General features: G+C 37.3%; 2 protein-coding genes across 3 annotated transcripts; both read right to left on the reverse strand.

Annotated features, from left to right (window-relative positions):
* Positions 1 to 9,702: 9,702 nt before the first annotated feature.
* Positions 9,703 to 12,829, reverse strand: LOC131368357 (uncharacterized). Of its 2 annotated transcripts, none has more exons than XM_058414431.1 (5): positions 11,651 to 12,829; positions 10,814 to 10,945; positions 10,500 to 10,655; positions 9,969 to 10,336; positions 9,703 to 9,797 (listed from the first exon to the last, which is right to left on the reverse strand). In XM_058414431.1, exons 1-5 carry the CDS (start codon positions 11,685 to 11,687, stop codon positions 9,744 to 9,746), a joined length of 747 nt encoding a protein of 248 aa, XP_058270414.1. In that variant the 5' UTR covers positions 11,688 to 12,829; the 3' UTR covers positions 9,703 to 9,743. The 2 variants fall into 2 exon arrangements, with proteins under 2 accessions (XP_058270414.1, XP_058270416.1); XM_058414433.1 differs by having other exon boundaries at positions 10,814 to 10,942; positions 11,651 to 12,827.
* A 5,961-nt stretch (positions 12,830 to 18,790) lies between these two features.
* ppm1da (protein phosphatase, Mg2+/Mn2+ dependent, 1Da) lies at positions 18,791 to 27,575 on the reverse strand. The gene is made up of 6 exons (XM_058414401.1): positions 26,970 to 27,575; positions 23,455 to 23,683; positions 23,216 to 23,340; positions 22,909 to 23,090; positions 22,556 to 22,792; positions 18,791 to 22,421 (listed from the first exon to the last, which is right to left on the reverse strand). The coding sequence occupies exons 1-6, from the start codon at positions 27,556 to 27,558 to the stop codon at positions 22,053 to 22,055; spliced, it is 1,731 nt and encodes a 576-aa protein (XP_058270384.1). The 5' UTR covers positions 27,559 to 27,575; the 3' UTR covers positions 18,791 to 22,052.

Consider the following 27,575-nt stretch of genomic DNA (forward strand, 5'->3'; position numbering starts at 1 on the left):
TCACAAGTAACCTTATCTCTGCCAAAACCAAATGCTGGTGTCGAAATCCCTGAAAATCTTGCAAAAGACAAAAACTAATCTCACATAAAAGTAATTAAAACTTGCAGAACAGAATCAATGTGCAGGACCTGAGGACACAACTTCACATTATAAAGTCCAAGAACAAAAAAGAAGGGGATAGGAGAAAGAGAAACATGCCACCAGTTTGCAAACAGGCCTCTAAAAAGATCCTTTTGCCAGAAACAAAAAGGAAAGTACATGACCAAGAGGTACAACACTGATGCTTTCTTCCAGACGAAGAACAAAGAGTACAGGACCAAGAGGTACTATACTGATGCTCTCTTCCAAGGGAAAATGAAAGAGTACATGGTAAAAGTAGGGCTGAAACGATTCCTCAAGTAACTCGAGTAATTCTAACACAAAAAATCATCGAGGCAAATTAGTTGCCTCGAAGCTTCATCTAGTCCATTTACTGTAACTACACACAGAGAAGATTCAGGCTGAAGAAAACAGCAGAAAGTGTTCAAAGTTTGGGATCATTTCAAACTAAAGCAGACAGAAAACTCTGTACAGTGTGATTACTGTAAGACTGAACTGGTATACCACAACAGTACAAGTTCCATACTTCAACATCTCAACCGCGGTGAAGTTAGATTGATATTCGGAAGCGGTATTTTAGGGACCGTCGACAAATAAAAATCAGTGAAGACATATTCTGGGATAATTCAAATTTTATTTGTCACATACGAAATCATACACAGTACGACATGGTTTCCAAATAGATTATTTTGGTACTAGTTTTGGGTCACAGGGTCACATGACCTAGAAGTGATTGAAGGAATAGTGATTTTTTAAATTATAAAATAAATTAATTACAAATTAATTCACATGATGTATAATTAATACTATCTATTAATTAAATTTTTATTAATAAATTAACAAAAGCTGTATACAATGATGCATGGCATATGTATATTTAAGAAAAAATTAGAATAACTGGGGCACGTAGCCAGGTAAGTAACAAGTGCCACATTTCAGTCGTACAGAAATTTGTCAATAGTCCTTAAAATACCAATTCCGAATGTCTACCTAATATCTGAATATCAAAGTAGCTTCACCGCGTTAACATCTCATTCGAAAACAGTCCCCGCTGTCCACGGAGTTGACACAAGCTTAACACTTAGCTTAAATCAATGTGAACGTTCACACTTAGCATATATATAAGATATATACATACATGTATATACTATATACTATACATTATAGATGTACATATATTTTTATAAATATTATTATATTATAGTATATTATATTATATTATTATTTATGTTTATATTATATGCATACTTTTATTATATATAATAAAACGACCCTAGATGAAGTAAGGGCTGGATTACACAACATGGTGATTTTTATCATTGATGAAGTATCCATGATTTCAAAGGACTTGTTTTCTTAAATAAACTGGAGATTTCAACAGATCAAAGGCTGCAAGAAACCTTTTTGAGGAATCTCTTGTCTAGCTGCCGGAGACTTTTACCAGCTGCCACCTGCTGAAAAAAGCCAAACCACTCTACATGTATGAAGAGGATGTGCTGGACTTCTGGAAGTACAATTTTCAAATGATTACCCTCACAGAGATTATGAGCCAGAAGGAAGACCTTGTTGCTTTCGCAGAACTTTTGAGCAGGCTACGAGTGAAGCAGAGGACTGAGACTCTTAGTGAAGATGATAGAGCTTTGTAATTCCAGGCTGTAAAAAATGCCGAAGACTGCCCTCATGATGCTTTGCACATATTTGCCATCAACAAAGAAGTTCACAAGCACAATACTGAAACGATACAGGCCCTTTACACTGACATGATAACCGTTAATGCCAAAGACTACAGGGAAGACCCAAAAACAGGACTGATGAAGAGACAACAAATCTGTCATTGGGAAAAAAAGGACAATTTACTTCACACCATTTAAGTTGCAGTGGGAGTTCATGTAATGATGGCTAGGAATTTGGATTTAGAAGATGGAATCTTTAATGGATGTTTCAGTAAGATCGCAAACATAGTCTTCAAGATGAAAGATGGAATCACCACGGTACAAATGCTAGGACTTCAGCTCGACAATCCAAACGCAGGTCAGAAACATCGCTAAAAGGTACAACAATACTGGATGATTTTGAAGTTGTAGGAGAAAACACGATGGAGTTTTTCGCCATACCCTACCTTTATGAGCCGGAATACACAGACGATAAACATAGACAGAGAGAGGAGACTGCTACAGCGACAAGTCTCTCAACCCTCGGGCAGACCATGTTCAAACGAGACGTGGTGGTGCACGTGTCAAAAATGCCAACCATCGCCAACAGAGCAGGAATCTCATGAATGGACCATATCTATTGCACTGTTGGAAAGAATCAGCGAGTCAGGTGGTGAGACTGCGTCAAGTTCTAGCTGCATTACAGAACACAGTGGTTTTCCACCATCACTGAGCATCAGCATCTTGGAGGTGTTTTTCAGTTTGCCCCGAATAAACTGGAGACACCGTATTCGAAAAAAAAATCACTGCACACTCTTTTTTTGCTCCAGAGAATGTATGGGTGTGTTGATATCCGAGCGAGCAAACACAGATTCAATCGCTCAGGATTTTTTAAAGGAAATTTGTGAGCAGTCACGTTATTTCCAAGCAGACCTAATCTTTTAGGGTTAAAACAGTTTCCACATCCAGGGTACACACATGAACAGACCATTTTAAACGAAAAACCGACAAAAAGACAACTCTGTCATTCCACACGCAACAACTTCAGAGCAGTCCTCCTTCTCCACACTAGTAAACACTGGGTCTGTAGTTCCACCTGTGACACACGTGACCCTCCGACTTGATTACGTAGTACGTAGCATTGTGGAGACGGATCCCAGAGCTAGTGCTAGACGAGCGTTTGTGAAAAAGTATCCAAAAAGTATCCAATTTTTAATTTTTCTAAGAAAATGGCCGATCGTTTCACTAGATAAGACCCTTCTTCCTCAGCTGGGATCGTTTAGAGTCCTTTGAAGCTGCATTTAAACTGCATTTTGGAAGTTCAATCTCACGGGCACCATTGAAGTCCACTATATGGAGAAAAATCGCAAAATGTTTTCCTCAAAAAATTTCTTTACGACTGAAGAAAGAAAAAACATCTTGGATGACAAGGGGGTGATTAAATTACATGTAGATTTTTGTTCTGGAAGTGAAATTCTCCTGTAAGAAGGGTGTGATAATTTAATTCCAAACTGAGTATCTATATATTATTCTTTTCATAATGTCCCTTTTTTTGGTTTTAAATAGGGCTATAATTATTCTATTATATATTGCCGTTATTCATTTATTAATCTGTGTTTTTATTATTTTTTAGTGAGACCCAAGCCAATATTAAGTTCTTTTGGAATTCATAAATGAACATCACTAGACAACTGCTGTGACTATTGATGAATACATCTCAGACTGAGATATACATATATAGCAGGAAAGTATCAAATAAAGTAGAAACTGTTAAATTTATGTATAAAATCTTAATCCCCTGCTTTATTATAAGTAAGGAGGAAATGACTAGTTTATTTTTGCATATTTATAAAGAAAGCAATAAATTATGCAACAGACCACTTTTTAGACCAAAAAACCCCATAATGGCAGCTACTGGATTTACTACAAAAAAGAGACATGTGTGAGAGTCAGAGCCTCCAGATGAACTGTGGTATATTCTTCAAGATGTTCACTATGTGCTGTAGAACTCACAGCTCACAGTCCTTTACTTAAAAAGCACAGTTTTAACACATCAAATGTTATATTTAAAACACCTCTGCATTTATATAGAAATAGAAGCATATTAACTGTTTGGAAAGTTAATTAAATATACATCAACTAATATACAGGTTGTGAATTGTGAAATCTGTAGGTTATTTATCCAAAAAAAAAAATTTTTCGGATCCCATGGAAGAGTCACAAACAAAGGTAACAATAAATATTTAAGGTATGTCCTGAATTTTAAACTATTAAAGAAAAAACCCAAAATATACCTTATTTTGATGAACAGTACAAAATACACTAGCCGCTCAATGCAGCACATTTGCGCAAAACGTCATTAAAAGGGGCAACGTTATTATTATTATTATTCTTATAAAAGTTAACTGTTTCTTTACCCTTGTTCTGATTGTGAACGACATTGTTGATCAGTTCAGCACTATGAGTAACATTTTCTCCTCTGACCGGAAGTTCCTCTAAATTGACCTGATTATTGTTCACCTGAACAACAGCAGAAGCACTAAGCCCTGCATCACCAACAGACTCAGCAGCCTCGGCAGTCTCCTCTCTAACCTGGACTGTAATGTGGACACGCTATAGCCTCTTATGTCCGATCTCCCCTCACTCAAAGCACTTCATACTGCCGGTGTCTGCATACACCAAATACGCTTTTCCCTCGTGACAATCTCTAAACGACATCCAGCTCAGCTTCGTTCAAAAAAAATAAAAACCTGCCTCCTGAACTACATGACATGTTTCAAGCCCGCGTTTTTACATCCCAGTGGGATCATTTTAATACCGCTTACAAACTTCCCACATGGCGCGAGCCCCCGTTCAATGTCATGGTTATGAATGGAGGGCGCAGTGATTCTGCTAGTCGGAGTAGCTAGCGCTCAAACAATCACATCTCCACTTACCACGATTCCGCTGTTTACCAAGCGATTAACTAGAAAAAACCACCACTGCCTTGTTCATCCTGGACGCCGAAGGAATTTTGTTCAATCCAACTTTTTCTCCCATTACCATCAGCACATCCTCCACAGTCACGCCTGGTGCAGGTACACACCTGAAACAGTGGAGGAGTGATACAGGTGGCGCTCGGGGAGAGACGACATCATGACGCCGGGGTTGCTCCCAAAATGAAAATTTTAACCCAAAAGGGATAAAATAATATTATAGTAATATATAGTAAACAACGTTAGTGTACACAGGAAAGCACAAAAAGAAAAATTAGTCAAAGAAAACCCAATCAGTCACCTCTCCACGTGAACCGTCTCCCACACGCTCCCAGCATGCACCGAGAGAGAGAGAGAGAGAGTTTGGATTTAAAACATACTTTAATTATTAGAAAAATAATAACAATTCTCCATTATCCTCAACCTCACACAAAACTCTTCCAACAGTTCATTTACCAACAAAAGCCTGTAAATTACTGGTTAACTTGTAATAAGCAAACTCAGTCTTTAGGCTGGCTGCCCCTTGAAAACTCTATGAACCTCTTTTGGTTCCTTATTCTAAATTTTGTTTTTCCTGGACAGCCATATAGCTAGTCTGGCCAATCCAAAAACTAAGTTCATTAGAACACGTTTTTGTTTTTTAGATAAAAAGATGGTTATAGCTCCATGAACTATTCTCCACTGAATTGTCCACCTGTTTGTTTATCAATGGGCAACTTTAGAGATCTCCAACATCTTTTCGCTGACTGATCTGGACCATAATACTCAATCCACTTTCATGTTCTCATTCCTTCTAGGGATCTACTCTGGAGCACATTTACACACAAAGTGTAGGCGTCTTTCTTCCCCAACTCTTCAGAAGAGCCCAGGTGTGAAGTAGAAAAGGAGAGTTGGCTATTTCTTGGCCCAGTCCAATCTCCCATTGATAGGGAAGGTGTACTCACACCCATCGACCTACTGACTGACCACTTCAGCAAACTCTATTAATGACTGTGGTATAGATTCACAGACCTCTTTTGCTATTCTTTTCATTAGCCTTTCAGACTTTGTTTGCTTCTTGTCATAATTCAGTTAGAAGAGCATGTTTGGCTTTTAAAAGGTGGCCTAATTTTGTGCATCCTGCCTCTCTCAATACTGAGCGCAGACTGGCAGGGTTTAAAGACTTCAAACTCAAAAAGTCATTGTTAAAGAGTGGTTCGTCAAAGAGACACATGCCAGGTAGGGCACTGGAGGCCCTGGAAACCTTTAGTCTCTGCCACGCCTGTAAAAGGATATTAAGCCTGTGATTTCTACTTCCCTGGTTTTACCAAAAAGACTTGTTTGTTGTAGCACAGCTTCTCTACTTGTTGTAGAAGCACCTTAGCAGTTTCATCCCATCTCAGGCCAGTTCCATATAAAATCTGTGTGCAGTTTTGAGTCTAAAAGCCATTTTGCAGGAAGATAAATTAATAAGACCCTGCTCTCCCTCATGTAGTGGGAGAGTGTTGCAGCTTTGATCCAGTGATGACCTGACCAGAAGAAATCCGTAATTACAATTTGTAGGCTTGCAATTAATGCATTTGGTGGATTTACAACTAAAAATTTGTGCCGAAGCATAGAGGCGACCAGGTTATTAATTACTAAAACACGCCCTCTATATGACATTTGGGGTAACGACCATTTTCATTTTGATGTTTTTGCACACACTTTCTTCATTAAGCCCTCCCAATATTGTTGTGTCTACTTTCCCACCTGTAAAGCCTCACATTATTCCAGTTAACTTTAGAATAAGAAGCCTTCTCATAATATTCCAGAGCCTTAACTATTATGGATATGTCCACAATATTTTTAATGAATATGTTAACGTCATCTGCATATGCGCAGACCAGTAAAGGGGAGTCAGTTATGCAGCCAAGTAAACTGAAACCAGTCATGCTTTCTGTAAAAACATAGAAAATGCTCCAGCGCTGAACGTGTACAAATGTCCACAGTGGGACATCCCTGCCTTATACCTCTCTCTAGTGGTATCGGTCGACTGAGTCCACCACCCAGTTTGACCATGCATGTAGCTTTGCTTTAAAGAATCTTCACCCAAGCTATATACCTCTCTCACCTCTCCAAAACCAAAAGCTTTAAAAATAGAAAACAAAAATTGTGGACTATTCTATTGAAAGCCTTTTCTTGGTCTAGGGATAAGAATCCAACATTGTGAGTGTACACTTTGCAGACTTCTAAAACATCTCTTATTGTGAATAAATTGTCAATTATAGTCCAATCTGAAATACAATAAGTCTGGTCCATATGCACAAGTAAACCTATATGAGGCTTCAGTCTGTTGGACAGAACATATTATAGTCCGCACATGAGAGTGAAACAGGTCTCCAGTTCTTAAGTTAGGTCAGATCTCCTTTTTTCTCCTCTGAAAAGCTATTCTCTAGGTGTATTATGTCTTGCTTTATGGCCCGTTTTAACATAACCGAAGAGTAAGAGATATACTGTTGGCAAAAAGTTATGAGTTAAGCTTTCCCAACTTCTCACCACTGAATTAACGACTCAAACTGTTCCTTCTTCTCTTTCCACTTAACCCAAAAAATGTTAAAAATTTTGGTCCCTTGTTTATCATGGTAGAACTCACTGCATGTTCAGTTTGTTCCCTATGCAGACAAGTAAAACACTTGTGTCCCACATTCGTGCATTCAAAACATTTCATGCTCCTTGAGCTAGCATACACAGTGTAATATCCTCCCTCATACTTAAACTTAAAGCATACTTCAAGAGACTGTTTCAGAGAGTCTAAAAACATAAAGATTTGCCCCTTAAGTGAGATAACATGTTTTATCTGTGCATCTTTACACACCAGGGTCACCATCCTAAATCCACTAGCTCCCTACACAATTCCCATTCTGTTAGTTAATGTGAAATAAAAGGTGGAACTCTGTAAACAACTACTCTTGTGAATGGTAATGATATCGGTGAAACTTACACATGCATGTCATTAATGAATACCCCACTATCCATTATAATCCAACGATATCCATTATAGCTATTTTAAAAATCTATTATAAAATAGACAATCACAATTGTTAGTTGATCAAATCGTTCCAGATCATTTCAGGATGATCTAGTCTATGGTCCTAATAAAGATCAACCAATTTTACTGTGAATTTTTTTTAATAATTCCACTTTAAACTCACCCTATCTGGTAATATACAGTTAAAGACTGCATGTCATCATTGATGCTAAAGGGGTCAATACACGATATTAAGAACTAAATGTATGCAACTTTTTGAACAGGGATTATTTCCTCATATACTTTATTGTCATGTTTTGTTTGATGCTGTCATGTTCTGGGCCATTCTGTTATTCCTTACATCATATGAACTTGAAACCTTGGTACCTGCCATCCATGTGGATTTTACTTTGACATGTACCACCTACCTAAGCACTGGTGCAGACCATGTACACCCTTTTATGGAAACGCTATTCCCTGATGGCTGTGGCCTGTTTGTTTGTTTTTGTGTATTTGTTCTTTGTGTATTTGCTATTTATTGATGCTTCCTTTGTATAAGTTTTATCATTTCGTAGCCCACTTGTGTTTAGGACAACCTTGAAAAGGAGATGCTACACCTCGAGGAGCTATCGTCTCAAGAAATTCAAATCTACTTAAAGAGAAAGTGCTTCCTAAAAAGAGAATTCAAGAAAAGCCTAAAGTTTAGAAGTAAAAGTTGCTCTTTCATTTGGCACAGCCTGGATGAAGCAATGCTGTACTACTATTTTTCATGTCAACTGCAAACAAAGAAAAAAAAACAAACAAAGGTCACATCTTGTATTGTTATGTGTTACACCATGCTCCAACGTACATGAGCTATATACATTTGTCATATTGTTGGTGCCCCATGAAATTGTTCTTCCATTTTCAGTTCTGTTGAAAGACTGTGGATGGTCTATGGTGGTAAAGACACTGTCGAGCTTCTTCAGGATAGGAAGGGTAGTGCAGTTTTTTTTCACATGGGGATTAGTGACCGTTCCAGGGAGTGGTCTGGTCCTGCTGCTTTAAATGGTTAAAACTGACCACCTTCCTGTTACTCAGTGCATGTTCAGAAATAATCCCTCCTCATGGAAAGTTTATTGAATAGAGTTTTTTATAATTATTATAATGTGAGTGTGTGTGTGTGTGTTGTTTCACAGAATTCAACACAGACCATCGTACTAAGACAGTAAAGTCTGATCCTGAGGTTGATGAAATGATTGTGTGAGAAAGTCGGATGGATTAAGATAAAGGAGATTCAATGTGAATACCACAATTTTCACATTTTTTAGTTAAGCTGTTCTTATTAAAATGAGAGCTTTTACTTATTAATCTTTAGGAATTCACTGCTTAAGAAGTGATCTATGAGCAGTAGATATGGAGAGCTGTGCAGTAACTCCAGTGGAGAGGAAAACCATTATTGAGCCGATTGAAATTTAACAGTTTTTTATTTATCAGTCACAACAACAACAAAAAAGTATTTTTCTATGTTATTAAAGAATCATTTTAACAATCTATCTGTTATACAATGTTTAATGTAAAATCTATTATCAAAAAATGTAAAATATATTATCAACAAATGTAAAATCTATTATCAAAAAATGTAAAATATATTATCTAAAAATGTAAAATCTATTATCAACAAATGTAAAATCTATTATCAAAAAATGTAAAATATATTATCTAAAAATGCAAAATCTATTATCAACAAATGTAAAATCTATTATCAAAAAATGTAAAATATATTATCTAAAAATGTAAAATCTATTATCAACAAATGTAAAATCTATTATCAACAAATGTAAAATCTATTATCAAAAAATGTAAAATATATTATCTAAAAATGTAAAACTATTATCGAAAAATGTAAAATATATTATCTAAAAATGTAAAACTATTATCAAAAAATGTAACATATATTATCGAAAAATGTAAAATCTATTATCTATAAAATCTAAATATATAATCTTTATTTTCTGCTCTCTTATTGAGCATCTCCTGGCTTGCTATTTACAGCTTCAGCCCCAGCTTCTTCCTGAACCATGTTTTCAGCCTCATCCATTTCTAAAAAAAAAACCAAAAAAACAATCTTTATTAGCTTTTTCAATATGATGTAATGTTTAGATTGTATTAATTGACACAGATAAAATGTTGCACTTCAGTTCCTCAATAATTTAATATCAGCAGATCTCCAGGTACATTACTGACATCATGACATGATATTAATATTCATACCTGCTTTGTTGACCCGGACTTTCTTTTTTCTTCTGCCTCGTCTCCTGACTTTTTGGTCCGTTTCTTCTTCTGCTTTTTAATGTTGGTGCTTTCCTCAGCTGATGTGCTGTTCTCTGTGTCAGCATCTCCTGACTTGCTTTCTAAAGTGTCAGCCTCAGCTTCAGCATCAGCATCAAACTCAACTTGAGTCTGAGCTTCAGCCTCAGCTACAGCCTCAACTGTCACATCAGCCTCAGCACCAGTTTCAGTCTCAGCTTCCTTCTCGCCCTCGACCTCAGCCTCAGCATCGACTGCTTCAGTCTCGGCTTCCACTTCAGCTTCAGCTTCAACAACAGCTTCAGCTTCAGCCTCAACTTCTGCCTTATCACCTTTAAAGAAAAAAAAACATTATTCTCCTTTTCAGTATGAGGTAATGTTTAGATTGTATTAATTGACACAGACAAAATGTTTTACTTCAATTCCTCATTAATTTAATATCAGCAGATCTCCAGGTACATTACTGACATCGTGACATGAGATTAATATTCATACCTGCTTTCTTGGCCCGAAGCCTCTTTTTTACTCCGCCTCGTGACCCTCTCATCCGCCTTTTCTTTTCCTTTTCACCACTGGCGTTTTCCACAGCAGATGTGATGTTCGCTGATTCAACAGCTTCAGCCTGGATCAAGTTTCCAGTCTCATCTACTTCTGAAAAAATAATTAGCATTTAAAATGTGGTGTAATGTTTAGATTCATTGATAATGTTTATTCATTGATACAGTTAAAATGTTTCATACCAATTCCTCATTAATTTAATATCAGCAGATCTCCAGGTACATTACTGACATCATTATTAATATTCATACCTGCTTTGTTGACCTGGTTTTTATTCTTTCTTCTTCTTCCTGCTCGTCTCCCTCTCCTGGTCTTCTTCTTCCTCTCCTTTTCTTTGACGCTGCTTTCCTCAGCAACAGCCTGAGTCTCGGTTTCCTCATCTACTTCAGAAAAGAAATCATGATTCACAATTAAAATCTGATATAAAGTTTTGACTACATTAATTGACACAGATAAACTTCATTATTATTGATATTTATTATGTAATTAGGAAATAATATACAAACGTCTTAAACAATACCATTATTGACATTTTTGATTATTAATAATACTTTTTTTATCAATATAGGATGAATTAAGTGTTTTTTTGTATTTATTTTTTTTTGCTCGTTTGTGTAGTTACTTATTTCTTTGAGAAGTTGATGTTTGGAGGGATAGTGTGCAGTTTAGTTGAGAGTTAAAGAGCAGTATCAGTGTGAGTGATCGCTTTTACAAACTTCTGGAAAGTTACATAATACACAATTTATTTTATTTTATTTTTCATCTTCTGTCTGCAGTACTTTCAATTATTTATCTCATTAACATTGTCCATGTCAGTTTTGTGGTATCCTGAACTAAACATCATTATCGCAATGGAAAATGCTTCCTGGAATGACCACTAGGTGTCACTGTGTGATTACTGCTGATAATATGGAATGACCACTAGGTGTCACTGTGTGATTACTGCTGATAATATGGAATGACCACTAGGTGTCACTGTGTGATTACTGCTGATAATATGGAATGACCACTAGGTGTCACTAGGCTAAAAGACTTGAAGCAAAGTTGGTTACTTTTTGCTACGAGTTACTACAAGCTTTTTTACTCACTCAGAAATCCGTCCAGAGACGTGACGAAACTTTCCATGGGTTTCTTAGCATCAACTTCAGCCTTCTCGGTCTTGCTGTATCCGGTGTTTTCACCTGAAATAAACGCATTTCATATTCAAATAGGTCTTAACGTGTTAAAAAGCAGTAAATGAGTAATATATATGGAGCATTAGGAAGTTTTACAAGTCTGTGTTGAGTTTCTTCAGCTGCCGTTTTAACATTAAGAACCATATCATTTTTTGTCTTTTTCACTTTTTTGTTCATTTACTTACTCATTTTCTGGCTGCTCGTCATTTCAGTGGTTGTCATTAAGGTGGTATAAAGATGATCCGTGAGTCTTTCCGTCGTTTTGTGTTTAAAAAAAGCAGAAATGCTGCACTTTTCTCTCGCCGTCCTTTTTTGCTGCGATCCTCGTCGGTGTTTTATTGCGCTATGAAGTGATCCGCTGCTATCCGTAGCTATAACAACTGTCAACGTCATCAGAACGTTCTGAAATCCGTTCTGCTACGCAATCCATTACACAGTCCACTGCACAACCTTCTTTTTCTTTTAATTCTACTCTATGGCCTGCCTCCACAAGCAAGAGTTTACTAAGTAGACATTTCAGTAGTGTAGTAGTGTATTAATAATCTGTTCTACACTCATTTCAGCATTTTTTTGGTTTCCATTTTAACAGCCACGTCTGGAGTCTGGATTTGTAAAGACATCTGACCAATGTACAAAATCACTGCCCTCAACATTTTCACACCCTTCTCAACCCTCAGATAGAAAGAAATTCATCTGGAAGTTTTTAATCTTTTTCACTCATGTACTGAAGAACAGATCCGTAATAATAACTTGACTTTCAAATTACAGCCTGAAACAGATATTTCATGCTCTTAAACTTTTCAATAAATAAATAAATAAACAAAAAACAAACACATCTCTTACAATCCTAAAGGTTTTTTAAACATAGTTTATCCTGTTCATATTGGTTCTCAGGTTCTAGTCTGTAACTCTTCTATGATAAATCATCTGAGAAACTATAAATTAACAGCACCAGCAAGTCTCTATCTGGGTTTATTCTCCTGTATTTCATGTTTGAGACACACAGAATTTAGACAGTCCTATTTTACGATAAAATGTATTCACAGAAAACTCTACGTCTTTCTTCTAACGGTTCCCAGTGAAAAAGTTTACATTAAGAAGAGGACAATTTTAGACCACACTCAGAGATGTGTTTCAGGCTCTTCATTAATCTCTCCTCATGATCATCAGATGTGGATCCATCCAGAAAAGCCATCGCCTCCTGTAGGTTTATTCCTTCCATCCTCCTCTCCATTGTCCACTGAAAAGACACAGGAGTATTAATTCAATTTTTTATTTATGTAGTGCTTTTAACAGTGGACGTTGTCACAAAGCAGCTTTATAGGAATTTAAAAGAATAGAAATGAACATTTTTCTTTTTATTTCTTCTCCCTTACGTGTGATTGTAATAATTTCCTTTTAATAATTATATGCTATAAAGTCAAGTGTTTCACCAGGAGGCTTTGAGCAACTTTTCAAAATGGACAGAAGTGGTCAGGAACACTGAGGAACCTAGGTATCTTTTTGGTTTCATTAAATGCAGCTAGTGCAAACAGCTTGAAATACTGTAGCCTACAACAGAAGAAAACCCTGACGCCATCCCACCACCTGACCACCCATGGGCTGTGGCCTGACCTGCAGGATTTGTTTTATTTTGTAGAACAGAAGAATTCATAAAAAAACGGGGGAAAATGTTTTTGATTTTAATCCCATTTCCTGCATTTATATACATTTAGGAACTATGGTGACACAAAATCCAGTAAATAATTAAGTTGATTATAATGATAAATTCTGCCAAAAAGAATAGTAGGCTACTAAACTATGTATATAGAAAGATGTCTTAATTTCTTTATTGTTTAATAGGGCCCGATCAGCAAGACTCGAGAGAATCATTTCATAAAGTCAGAAATGTTCACCATTAACGTTTTGTGTGTGAATAAAATGTAAATAATGTGAGACTCAATGTAAATAATGTGAGACTCACAAACATAAAAAAAACTTTAATATAAAGAACATTTTTCATTGTTCTCCATCTATCCATTCAATCCCATCTCTCCATGTATCCTAACTGGTGTACAGTCGTGTTGGAACAGGAAGGGACCGTCCCCAAACTGTTCCTACAAAGTTGGGAACATGAAATTGTCCAAAATGCCTTGGTATGATGAAGCATTAAGAGTTCCTTTTACTTGAACTAAGGGATCAAGCCCAACCCCTGAATACAATGATTTGGAGGGGTGTCCCAAAACTTTTGCCAATATAGTGTGTGTGTGTGTGTGTGACTGTGTTGATGGTAGTGTAATAATGGACACTGCGAGCCAGATGGGTGGTCACTCAAGGCTTCTTTTTATTGTCTGTGACAAACAGGACCATTGGTTGGTTATAATAACAGCTCACGATGACACACAACAGTCAGCAGCGAGGCTTCACAAGACTGCTCTAATTCCATTTTTCACTTAATTACCGTCAACATATAATGGTCATAAATCTAAATAAAACATACAAGAGAAAATGAAATATAAAACTGTACATTTCCTTAATTACATCAATGCAGTGAAACTTCAGTGACATATTTTATATATTTTAAAGAAGAGAGACAGAACGCAACTCTTAAATGACAACACAACTCGCGCGCTAATGCTAGCGCTAGCGGCTAATGATTGCGGCTAATGATTTGCACACATAAACAAGAAACAATAGAATAAAACACATACCTGTGACAAACAGGACCATCGGTTGGTTATAATAACAGCTCACGATAAAAATAAAAACAGGTTTAAAGTTTACAAGCAACACACTTTTTTACAACACAATTTTATCTTGACTCAAAAATAAGAGGCTTAGGAGCTAACAGACAAAATGGTAACAATTTGTGAAACATAAGAGTCCAGTTTTGTGCTCAAAACAATGCAAAAACAGTAAATAAGACAGAGTATCCATCGAAGCAACTGACCAGCAGCAAGGCTTCACAAGACTGCTGCTGATTACAGCACTGCCCCCTAATGCAATAAGCTTTAACAACATTAACAACCAATGGCCAGCGTGTGTACATATATATATATAGAGAGAGAGAGAGAGAGAGAGAGATTATTGCTACAGCACTGCGTTTTATTTCTACTCCACTGCTTGGATTGTCTTCCTCCACCGACTCTGCAGCGATGATGAACTTCTGGGATGAAGACGCGATGCTGCTCCAGGATGCGGACCCTGAGCCCGGATGGAGCGAGCTGTACGACCCCTGGAACGGTGAGTTAGCGAGTTTTCTCCTTTTCCATAAAGTAACTAGTGCTTTAGTGAGTAAAAATGCTCCAAATACCACTAAACAGCCGGAAACACAACCAGGAATATCGGGTTATAAGGTTGGGTGGAAAGCGATAATGTTCGATAGCTTTTGGCTAATGGTTTTATTATTATCCTAAAGTTAGCGGGCAGAAAGTCGTGTAAAGTCAAGGAGTTACTCCGAGTAGAATATTTAAGACAAATAGCTGTCACAGTTAACATGTTTACTAAAAGTTTACTAAAGTCAAGCCGAGGAGAAATATTAGCGAAGATTAGCTAGACGGCTAGTTAGCCTAGCTAATAAAAGATTAGCTACACGGCTAGTTAGCCTAGCTAATGCCGGTGTTCAGTGTTCAGTTCAGAGTGAATGAAGCATGTTGTAACAAGTTAATACGCTTACAAAGACATGAATAGCTTATTATTAGTTTATTATATGTTTATCTGTGTGATAAAGTGGACAGAAATGAACTTGTAAACAGTTTTATGCGTTAATTAATGAAACCATTTAGGAGTGTTGACAGTATGATCACCAAGTCTGTGGGTTTTGATCGGTAAATACTGAGGATGTGTGCACTGTTATAGGGAGATTACATTAATATAACTTGTGTAAAGGACTGTGTAGTTTAAGGTTTTCCTGACGTAAAAAACAGATTCTGAGCTATTAAAATAAAGGTTTCTGCTTCTTTTTTATAAGATGTGCAGATGTATCCCATTTTCTGTTCATATCTTTTGACACAGGGAGATGGAGGGAGTCATTTGGCCTTTTTCCTCAGAGCGAGCTCTACTACAGCACTGAGCTCAGCGATTATGAGGATGATGACAGCGGGTCTGGTCAGCAGGAGGAAGAGCGAGATGGAGGCGAAGAGTGTGAGGATTGTATGAGGAGCCCATCTTCACCTCTGAGGGGTCTATCACCTATTTGGGGCTCATCACCTTCCAGGAGCCCATCTCCTCCACGACATCGAGTCCCTTTGAAGAGGCCAGCCACTTCAATGAGCCCAGCTCCATCTATGCCTCCTGCATCATGACGCCGTCTGCATTTCAACACGAACGTCACCGTGTTTGGCCAGTCGTTACCTGGAGGCTCTGTGATGTTCCCTCTCCAGTGCCAGAGGAGGAGGAGGAGGGATGAAGAGCACAACACTGCAGAAGCCCCTCCTAGCAAAAGGAGGGGCTTCTTAATATTAAGATGTGTGGTATCTGTGGTAAGTATGCATGGTAAGTATTTCACCCTCTAGGCTTCAGCATTAGTCTTTTTTTTTTTATCTGTTTAAGTTAATTATTTTATCCCTTTAACTGTGTGGGGTGGTGAGAATCAGTTTGATACCTTCAATGAAGATTAATAATATTTCAGAAAAATCAAGTATTTATAAAATGTTCTCTAATTTTGATCTCCACTGTTTAACTTGTTCTCCAAATCTGGCAATAGATTCAGTAGCCCAGCGTGGGATCTCACACTCGTACTCTTATTTTTTAACAGATTCCCCTTTACAAGCCCATGTCGTTGCCAAACTAATTAATACGGTCACTTTAGGACTTTAAAATCTCGCTGCACTTGCGCAGGTATCCACGGGATTCTAACCACCATCACTAGCATTTTTACAGCATTTTTATGATTATGATTTTAATATAATTGTTGTTTCATTAAAAATAGCTTAATGTAGGTATAGCAGTTATTTAAAAAAAAAATGTGTTTCTGATTTTCTGATGTCTGTTTGTTTGTGTACATCTAGTTAGTGTTAAATATATAGGTCTTTTTCAGTAGGATGTTGTTTGTTAAGGACATGTGAAATTGTTTCATTTATTTAAATCAAATTTCTATTTATAAAATGTGTAGGCTATGCATTTTAGTGTGAAGTATATTGGTGCAAATGTATTGTTGTAAATATGTATATATTAAGTTTTTAAGATTAAAGAGGACTAACACTCCAGTACTGCATTAATACTACCTTGCTTCTAACCCTAATCAGCCTATACCACAACAATTTCTCAACAGTAGCAATGTGTCTTTTATTAACATTAATGATAAATAAGCATTTCCTTAAAAATCACACCAACCTTCATAAGAATCACTTTCTGTTTTTAATCCATTTATTATTAGGAATTACTCATGCTACTAAAAATACAACAGTAATGCAACGATAAGGCACATCTTGTAGTTTGATTCATTGTGGTATAAAACACACTAATACTTTTTTAATGTACAGTTTATTATTCTAACTGATTAATAAATTTCTTATGAGTCATATTAACTCATGAGTCTCAAGTGTCTCTTTCTTATAACAAACTATAAACATTTCTCATCGGGTTTCCGTACAATTACAATGTAGAAATATACTTTCAGTTAAAACTCTGGTGTACAGAAGTAATTAGATTGTTTTCCTCTCACAAATAAATACATTCTAGTCAATAGTCTGAACTAATAATAATCTGGTGTATATAATGAATGTAATGCCAAATAAACTGATAACATTTAATTTAATAAATCAAGCAGAAACTGATGATGTCCATGCTGATTTAAACTGCATGTAACCTAAGGGTATCTACGGACAATAAACTGTCCTTTTCTTCTCATGTTTCTAAGCTGACTCATATCCATTTCCGCTTCACAATATCAGAAGAATTCATTCATTTCTAACCACACAGGACACTCAGGTGCTTGTTTACCATGTTTTCATTTCACGACCTGACTACTGCAACTCTGCAGGTCTGCTTCTGAGCACCATTCAGCTCTGCAACTGATTCAGAATACAGCGGTATGACTGGTTTTTAACTTTGCTTTTCAAGTTCACCAACACCACCCCACTGCTACACTCCCTCCACTGACTTCCTGTAGCTGACCACATCAAATTAAAAATACTGAAGCTTGCCTACAAAGCCAAAAATGGAGCAGCACCCACCTACCTTCAAGCACTGATTACACCCTGCACTGCACCATGCTCTGTCTCCAATCCTCCAGCAATGCAATTCAATTCAATTTATTTGTATAGTGCCTTTTACAATGGACATTGTCTCAAAGCAGCTCTACAAAAGTAGAGAAACAGAAAAGGGAGAAAAAAATATACATTATCCCTGTTTTATCCCTAATGAGAATTCCTGCGGCACACAGATATATGATTTGAATAGTCTGGTATATTATTAAGAACATAGAATTGTTTCGATGTCAGTTTTCGAAATTGCTACTAGGTTTAGGGTTAGATGAAGATGAATAGCCGTATAACAGTATAACTGTCAGTAAGTCCAAACACCTCTCTTTATTGAACTTTTAAAACGAAAGGATTTACAGTAGTACAGTGATAATATTGTACTTAGAACTGCAATAACTTTTCACAATACAAATATATTATGCTGAATCAATTTACTGGACAAAACATGCCCATAAAATATTTTTAAAAATTGACCAAAATCTGGAAATCCAACTTAATAACCTTTTAGTTTGAAATATGTTTTCAGTTTTCAGTTTCTAAAATCATTTGATTGTTGCTTGATCTGTTATGACACATGCATAAAGGTTTTATTGCAAACCATCACGCATTAGGAAGCTCATAACATAAAAACTAGACATCTGTAAAATACAAAACATACAACATGAGACTTTATTTTAAAAAATATTATAAAAGGCATAATGTCTGTTAGTATGGTATAGCATAATAAAATATGTTTAAATATTTAAATGTGAAAATAAAAATGTTATAATAAATAATGTAATTTCCAATTAAGCTTAACTTCTATAAAAATCATGTTTTAAATAAATAACCAAGATAATGGATATAAAAGTATTGGTTTAACAGCAATATATTATTAGTTTATCAGTTCTGCAGCATTTTCTCATTAACTCTACACATACCCAGCCTGATTTTGTACCACTATTGTTGTGCATACACACATTTTATTCTGCTACAATGCGTACATGAAGGATTTATGGCCTGATTCAGTGTCACATATTGTGAAACTTAAGTGTCATTTATTTTTCTTTCGACTTCACCGTATTTTCACTGTTTTTTTGGTACAACAACAAGGTCCAGTGATCTTTAGTAGTTACATGCCAACCTTATTTTGTGACAAAATGTTAACATTTTTTTTAAATCAACTGTTAAACAATTAATAAAAATATAGACCCAAGCATCAATCTTGCCAAACACTACAGCAACCATAGACGAGCATACTTTAAAAGTTTTATGATGGTAGCTCAGTGCTAACGCTGTGAAGTGTATACTGAGAGCTGATTGGCCAACAGCAGCTATGTTTTTGAATTAATCAGATTAGCAGTAGAAAGTTCCTCACAGATTAGCACAACAATGCAGTACACTAAATTTTAGCCTGATCAGATTTATGGGGTCTGAGAACGAATCCCTGCCCCGTAAATGTCCACACCCCAGCATTTACAGATAACGTCAGCATTTAGTCCTGAATAAGGCTTTCAACCCCATGTGAATCACAACATGCCATTCACAATATTCACAATGTTAGAGTGGCCTATGGTGGTCATGTTTACAAACCTCTACTGTTGAGTTTCAGGAAATGAATAACAGAGGAAAAACGAAGCTTCACCTTATTTTACACAAGATGTGCTTGAATGTTATATTATGTGCAAAATATGAATAGTGCCTCCAGTATCTCCTATTTAAGTTTAAGAATGATAGATCAGTGTCAAATTCCTGATGGAAACTGAGTGGCTGATGGCAGCTATTTTTTATTTTAAAAATCTGTCAATAATCAAAAATCCACTTACAGATTATTGAGATGCAATAGACCAAATTACAGATTAATTGGACAGTTATCTAAACATAGCCCCAACCTACTATGTATTGTCACATCCCACATTTTAGAGACATCCTCAGGACCTTTTCCTGTCTTTCATTATTGTGTGAATCAATACAATCAATCATGAGTTGCAACAGTTTAATTAGACTCTCCTTTACTAGATATGATTATCTTGTGGCGGCCATGTTGTTTACAAACATTGACCTATTTTTGACAATTATGGAGGGTTAAACTCTACTAGTTGGACATTAGCTTTGTGAACATGCGGCAAAAATCCTAGAATGAGTTTCAAAGTAGGTTTTGTTTCTTATGCAAATGAGCTAACTGAGCCACATTCTTCTTGAGGCTATTTGTTTGGGAGAAGGAACCAGGTTTATGACAAGATGATGAAGAAGAAGATATGAACATCAAGAACATAGTTCTTTAAAGGAAAACAATTATATAAGAAGCATAAATCTGGCTTATACCACTATGGCAGGATAGCTCCATGTTTAATATATAACTATCAACTACATTAAAGCACCAGTGTTAATATAACAGAGATGCAATGGAGTGAGCAATACAGTTGTTACAAAATAGACACATCAAACACACAAATCAATCAATCAGAGTTGATGATATGGCAAATTTCACCAGTCTTGACTCGGTCCATTAAAAATGATCTCTGTGTTTTGGGGAGTTTCATTATCCACAGACACACCAGTTACTTTGGTGGAATAAACAAACAGAGCAGGCAATACAAGTTAGTAAATAATACATGATGTGGAAAAACTAAAGTCTACTGTATTTTCTATGATTTGTGTCAACTTTAATTACTGTTAATATTCATAATATCCACAGGCAAACATGAGTGCAGTGGCAGATAAAGATGTTCAGACTAAGAGCTAAACTATAGGCATGCCAGTACTAGTTTCTGTTGTATATATTATGTACTTTCTTGACCTAGATTTATAGTTGGATCTAATATATTTATAGTCAGATATAACGGCACAATTAGAATCTCGCTATGTCCGTCAGTTCGGTTCAAAATAGACAACTCAGAAGGGTCCATTAAAGGCTTTTTATCACTTCAGGTTAGACAACATGCACAGATGTTTCCCCTTCTGACTTCACTGGGTAGACTACTACACTTGAGTGAACTGTGACTGTAGTTAGATAGCTAATGACAGATATATTAGCTAGTGGTCATAGCTAGCAATAGAGCTACTGTAGATTAGCTAACAGCAATTGTTGAGTAGCAAACGATATCTATATTAGCTCGCAGGTAATGAGAGCTAGCTAATGAGACTAATGTTAGCTAGTGAGTTATATCCTGAACATAGCAGCTCTGCTCAGGGGTTCATTTTGTGTATTAAGATGTCAGCTGGTCACTTTGGAGAATTTGTTCTACTTGTATACCACAAGACTTTGGGTGGCAAGTCAACACTTTTTTTAAATTTAGTTTATTAGGTTTTATTTACCTGGTTAAACATAGCAGCACCTTAAGTTGCACATAAATGGTCTCACAGATAGGAAACAAACAAAAAAACAACTTTCAAAATGAGTAAACCCAATGTAACAAACAATTATCTGGAAATGAGATGCTGGATAATGCTAATACGTATTTAAAACTTCGACTTTGACGTGTATATATTTCTTGCTTGTTTGACGAGGTAAGATCATACATAGTGACAGGAGATTAAGATTTCATGCTAGTAGAAACTGTGTGCCTTCTTTGTTCTGTAAAACAAAGCGTATAAAAATACATAGACTATTGACTGGCTCAAAGTAAATTGTCACTCTTTAAAATTGTTCTTTGGAATATTTACACGTCGCCTGCGATGAGAAATATCTTCCCGGAAGATATGCATTCTTCTGTTGAATTTTTCAGACGATCCTTCCACCGCGATGAATGGAAGACAGCAGGAATTCAACATAAAGTGTCCGAGCCCCAAGTACGTACAAGGCCAAAAATGTGTAGGTGATTGGACTGCAGCATTACAAGATTGAACATGAACAATATAGAGAAGGTGACTAAGGTTAATTTGGGGCATTAAACAGACCCTCCATTATTTTACATGACCTGGAAAAAAAGTTGAACACAACAGGTTTGCCACAATATGCCAAATGAAAAGCAGTACACTATATTGCATTGTCATGCCTGCTTTACTCTTAAAAAAATCCATCCATTCTTAGGTTTTTACCTTCTAACTTTAGAGCCTGGTTCCTCAGTAGCTTATAAGAAGTTAATTAGAGTTTGTGATCATCCAACAAGCGTGAGAGTGCATTAAAAATAAAAACATGCGCAAGACGAATGTTAGCAAACGCATACAGTTGCGTTTCCGTGCTCCTGTAATAGACCTTGTACTTTGCTGGACTGCTTTTGATTTTTGCTCCCGCGTCTTAGAGACGGACGCTCGCTGTACCTTCGACGAGTAGTGCACGAGGAAGCGTGACTGTGAGGGAGACTACGGCGTGCCCTCTTTCCTGCAGGAATGGAGAGATCCTCCAACACTCGTTTGCCAGTGGGCACTATGTCACTATTCTTGCCACTGTTCAAGCTCTCATCACTGAGACCTTTGCTAGGAAAGTCAGATTTTGAGAATTCGGAACTTCTCATCCCGCTGTCTGTGTTTTGTTGGCATGACGATTCCAGTTCACACCTGGAAGAAGACACATCTGCATCCTACAAAAGTCAAACAAATGCATATGGATGGTTTGTCATTTAAGCCATGATGCAGGTCTAATATACATAAAGACTATTAGAAAGCTTTGTCTGCATTTTCTGAACAGACAGTGCTCACTGGTAGTGATACAAACCTGGATGTGTGGTGTGCTGGATGAAGACTCTGTAGTAGAGCATGACTTTGCTCCTTGTAGGTTGTACACAACTTCATATGGGGGCAAAGGTTCAGAAAACGTTCCTACTGGTTCCAAGGAAATGACTATAGCGCTGGTGTTGTCAGCACGAAGCAAGCGCTGACTCCATCTATGAAGGGCCTGGTTCACCAGCTCCTGAGCACTACAAACATTTTCCCTCGTCTTATGGCACTTAGTCTGTGGGCACGTGGAGTACAAAAGTCTTTAAAATGTGTTCCTTCGGTTGCAACAACAAAAAAGGACACTGTTTTATTAAAAAGCATCACAAATAGTCTACTCAGAAACAATCTCACCTTGGCCCTATCGGTCTCCTGACACATGGATACTGCTTCTTGTGGTGAAACCATGTTCCAGAGGCCATCGCTACCCAGGATGATGTAACGGTGCCGTTTCAGATCCAGCTTGATAACAGCAGTGTCAGGCTCAGGCGAAACTACAAATTCTCCACTGTAGAAGTCATAACTCCATAGATCACCTGGAAAAAATATACAGCGATAAAGCCGGATTGATACAGTTAGACTGTTTCGATGTTGATTTCTTTTGATTTTTATTAGGACTACAAACACTAGCTCAGTAGTTATTCAGCATGACCAAACTCACCTAAAGCTCGAGCTACAGCGAGGAAAGGAATCTGATCAATGACTGTGCTTCTTCTGACCGGCCCGTTGTGCGTCAGCCTGGGTCTCTTCCACACCACTCGATTCACTCCGGATTTTTTAATCACACTGAAACAGATCAGAAAAAATCAAGAAAAGGTTAAAACCATCTCAGCGTTATTCCTCCACCTAATTCTTATAAACTACTGAAGTAAAAAGTGCATCCGTATGTGCAAGACTCACCTCCCTCCCAAGCCCTCAATTCTTTTCCTCTCTTTTGGTAGCTCAGGTTTGTGATCCTGTGTGATTTCCTCTGCTCGAAGCACCTCATTAGTGGGACTGTCCTGCACCCCTAAAACCACCGCCGAGTCTCCAACGTGGGCCACGTACACGCGATCACGGCGAATCACAACCACGCTTGCAGTTGTTCCAGATGTGCTGGGGAGGCCTGTCGCTGTCCTCGGCCATTCCGCTGCAAGAATCACGACGACACGTCTCATTAAGCATCTTGAATTAAAAACAAGACTAATACGAAATTCCTTTACAAGTCATATGCATTGTTCATTTCTCTGAGTGACTGCTGTAATAAAAATTCCTTCCCTGTAATAAAATTCCAGTATCCTGGCAGCTAGAAATAAAAACAGGGGACAAACCATTTCTTTTCCTGCAAATCCAGATGTTTGAGGCATAAACATGATTACTGTCTCATGAATTTATTTATAGAAAAACACAATCATGATGTTCTGCAGATTTAAATTGTAACGCTACATGCACACAAACCACGACTCTCCAACAAATAGAGTTCAAAAAGATGAAAGACAGCAACCAACTGTGACTAGATGTTGGCAAGTCTAATGTGACAACGTTGAGAAAGGATGAACTATATGTAAATATGGAGCGACTTGGTGCAGCGACTACCAATGGGAGTGAAGAGAGTAGAGAGCAAGTGACCCAAGGCAAACAGCACACACTGCTTCTCCTTCATCTTTATGGTATGATGCATATATAGACTGCAGGATTTTATATACAAACCTCAACTCTCCCGCAGAATGTTTAATTTTAGTGGTATGAAAACTGATTGGGAATGCTAGTGGAACCTTCTACTGAGAAACGTCATCACTATAGCAACCAGTATTAGAAACGCCTACTGGTAATTCATAGAACAGCATCTGGCGGGATCTGGCTTTAAACCGAAGATGTAGCTACTCTCATAATGAAATTTTTAACCAGGATACTGCTCTGGTTTGCTTTCTTGCTCCTGGTGAAAACACAATGTAGAAATCTTAACAACTAAAATTTTCAAGACCAATATTTAAAGAAACAAGTGTTGATTACACGAGATTTCCCTCTGTAATGCTCTCTCGGTATCGACAAGAAGAACACTGCACTTTGCTCAGGTTTCTAATTGATCAGATTTGCAGCTTTTTTTGTTTTTGCTTCTGTCATCAGTCTTGCCCATTGTACACAACAGCCAGACTCAGAAGTACATCACACTGAAATGCTTCTACAATATATGACATGCTCTAATATGTTCAAGACATTTGATATTCAGTGCTTCAATATAGCAAAGTCAGAACTCAGAACTAAACAGCACCACTACACCACTCAGTGTCTTGAATAATACTTTGATTGGTAAAATTCAAGATTGCACATGAATTTCTGCCTTGTGCCGGGGGTTGAACTTCTTGCACCAGTAACATTCTTTTTTCAGTGTGACTAATAATATTTCGTATATGGACTGTGCATTAGTTGTAACCCTGTGAACTGGATTAATTCACTCATATGTGTATTCCTTATTTATAACAATGTAAGCAAATAGTAAAAGACCATTTTGGTCCATTGTGAAAAAAAATATTTGGGGGAAAAACAATCCCTAATACAGCTTCATAAAGATTTATTATATGATGATAGTTTTCTAAATTTCAACATACTCTACATTTTGGCAGTCATAGACATGGTCAGGGTTTGGGAGAGTCAGATTTACTCTGATTTACAGAATTTAATTTAATTCTAGACCAGTGGATTTAATGGTTTGTAGAAAATCTACACAAACTCTGATCAATTCCATTTATACTTATTTTATATTATGTATTTTTGATTATTTAATTGTATTTAATTGTTGACCATTTCAAGCAACGTTTTTATTTATGTTTAGACATAAATTCCATTTAGTGTATAAGAATCTGAGATGCTACATTATCTGATGTTACTAACTTTCATACACCATATTTTTGTCAGTGACTTTTTGCTAGATGTGGTGACTTTTACAGAGTTTCTGTAGGGGGGGGGAGCGAGAGAGAGAAAACAGGGAGTAAGAGAGAGATAGAAAGAGAAATTTCAGAGAAAAATAGAGAGTTAGTGAGTGTGTGTGAGAGAGATTTAACAGAGAGAGAGAGAGACACACAGAAAGAGACAGGACTGAGCAAACGACCTACCGCCAGCGTACGAAGCCTGACTAAATTGTGCTTGCGCAAGCTAAAGTTACTCAACATTGTTTGTCCCACACGTGCACTTCTTTGTTCTTAAGCTCTCGTCTGGGCTATATTTACAGGTAATAAAAGCGAGTTACTTCATCTGTCTCTGTTTCCATCAGTATTTCTAGTCTACTTTCTATCATTGTTAGTATTTTGGAAATATGTGCTACAGTTAGTACGACTCTATTGTGTAAACACATCAGTGGTATGTTTGTGTTACCTGGACCAAAGATGACATCCTTCTATAATACAATATGATCTATTATTTTCTATTTCTATTCAATCAACTAAATCCATTTCGGTATTTTCAAAAAACTTTTCCCATGTTACATGTTTGCATGATATACAAACGACCCTGATGATACAATAAATATGCAAAATGGCCCATAATGAATTATCACACAGGACTTTGTATTTTTTTTTTTTTTAACTGGGAGTTTAATATAGCACACGTTGGCATAAAAATCAGGCTGTAACCTTTCCACTTTTTTATGTGATCACACTAACAGTAACATATTCCTACATTTCTCCCTGTTTGGCACTAATGGAAAAGTTTCTAGTTAGCTAACTGACCACATGACTTTACAGAGGTCATTTAATTTGATAAGTTTTACTTTATCTTTGTCTATATTCACTTCGGTTTAAGGGTTCCTCCGTTAACCACGATGCCAATCGACTGCATGTTGACAGTGGGACTTCTGATGCATTCAACTAGAGGTTGAACACAGCATTAGCCCCTGCTTTGTGTTTATCCATCACCTGCAATGTTCTTATCATGCCATAGATCCCTGACTAGTTGAGCCAAGTCTTTGCCATAGCCATCCAGAGCAAACGTGACTCTTGTAGTTCAACGTTGGCTATCTCCTCTACTTCTACACTGGATCACTCACTAACATAACACTAAATGTTGCAGGAAAATGAGTGAGCGAAGCCCTATAGCCCTTTTGTTTATAAGGAGCCGATAATGTGACGTCATCAACCGCGGAATTCACACTGAAATAACGGAAATCAACAACAACAACAACAACAACAACAACAAAATCTCACTAACATTTCAGAAGATAGTTAACCTGTGTCAGGGTGGAGTTTTCCTTCATGAGAAAGAATAATATTGCAACACATTTGTGTAAAACTGTTGAAATTAAGGTCCTGGGTGTTGTTTCTACTTGGGAAATTACTGTTAGTGTATAGCAAAGCTTTTATCACGTGAGGGTCTCGTGCGGTGATGGCACTGAGAAATCCCACCAAAAAAAAAATAATTAAAGTAAACACGGGCTAACTTACGCAGTTTTTTCCACATGGCGTGGTGGCAGGCGACGAATCCTTTCCGTATGGCTGCGCAAACCTCTTCGTCGTCTGTAGACCAAAAGCCTCTTTGTTTTTTGATGAGATCCCAGAGATGAGTCTGGGCGTACCGCGCCGCGTCGGGGCCGCCGTGCCCATCAAACACCGCGTAGAAAGCCACAGCCCGGGAACGACGGCTGTTTTTCACCGCACTGTGTTCGGCTTCATCATTCTCTACCCCTGTAACACTGGACCTCGGCGGAGAGTCCAGACTCGATCCATCAGTCACAAGGCTTCGCGCTCGTTCCGCGGGAGAATTTTCAAGATTATCGCTGGCATTCTCCACTTCCGTCTCGCCGCGCTCAGCAGCGGCGTTCAGCTCGTCCTCGCTCGGCTCATCATCCTGCTTAATCTGCACAAAATCCTCCATGTATTTCCTGCCTCCTTGATCTAAATAAACACTTGCTCGACACGAAAAGACGTTTTCCATGGTTGACTGGACGCTAAACGCACGCTCGGATTCAATTTGGACCGAAATAACGCAAGGCTCTTTTCTGGGTCTTTGTTTATTTTCGACCTTTGTAGGCATGCTCGGAATACGGTGAC

Source organism: Hemibagrus wyckioides, linkage group LG17 (assembly GCF_019097595.1).
Source record: "Hemibagrus wyckioides isolate EC202008001 linkage group LG17, SWU_Hwy_1.0, whole genome shotgun sequence".
Classification (NCBI taxonomy): Eukaryota; Metazoa; Chordata; class Actinopteri; order Siluriformes; family Bagridae; genus Hemibagrus; species Hemibagrus wyckioides.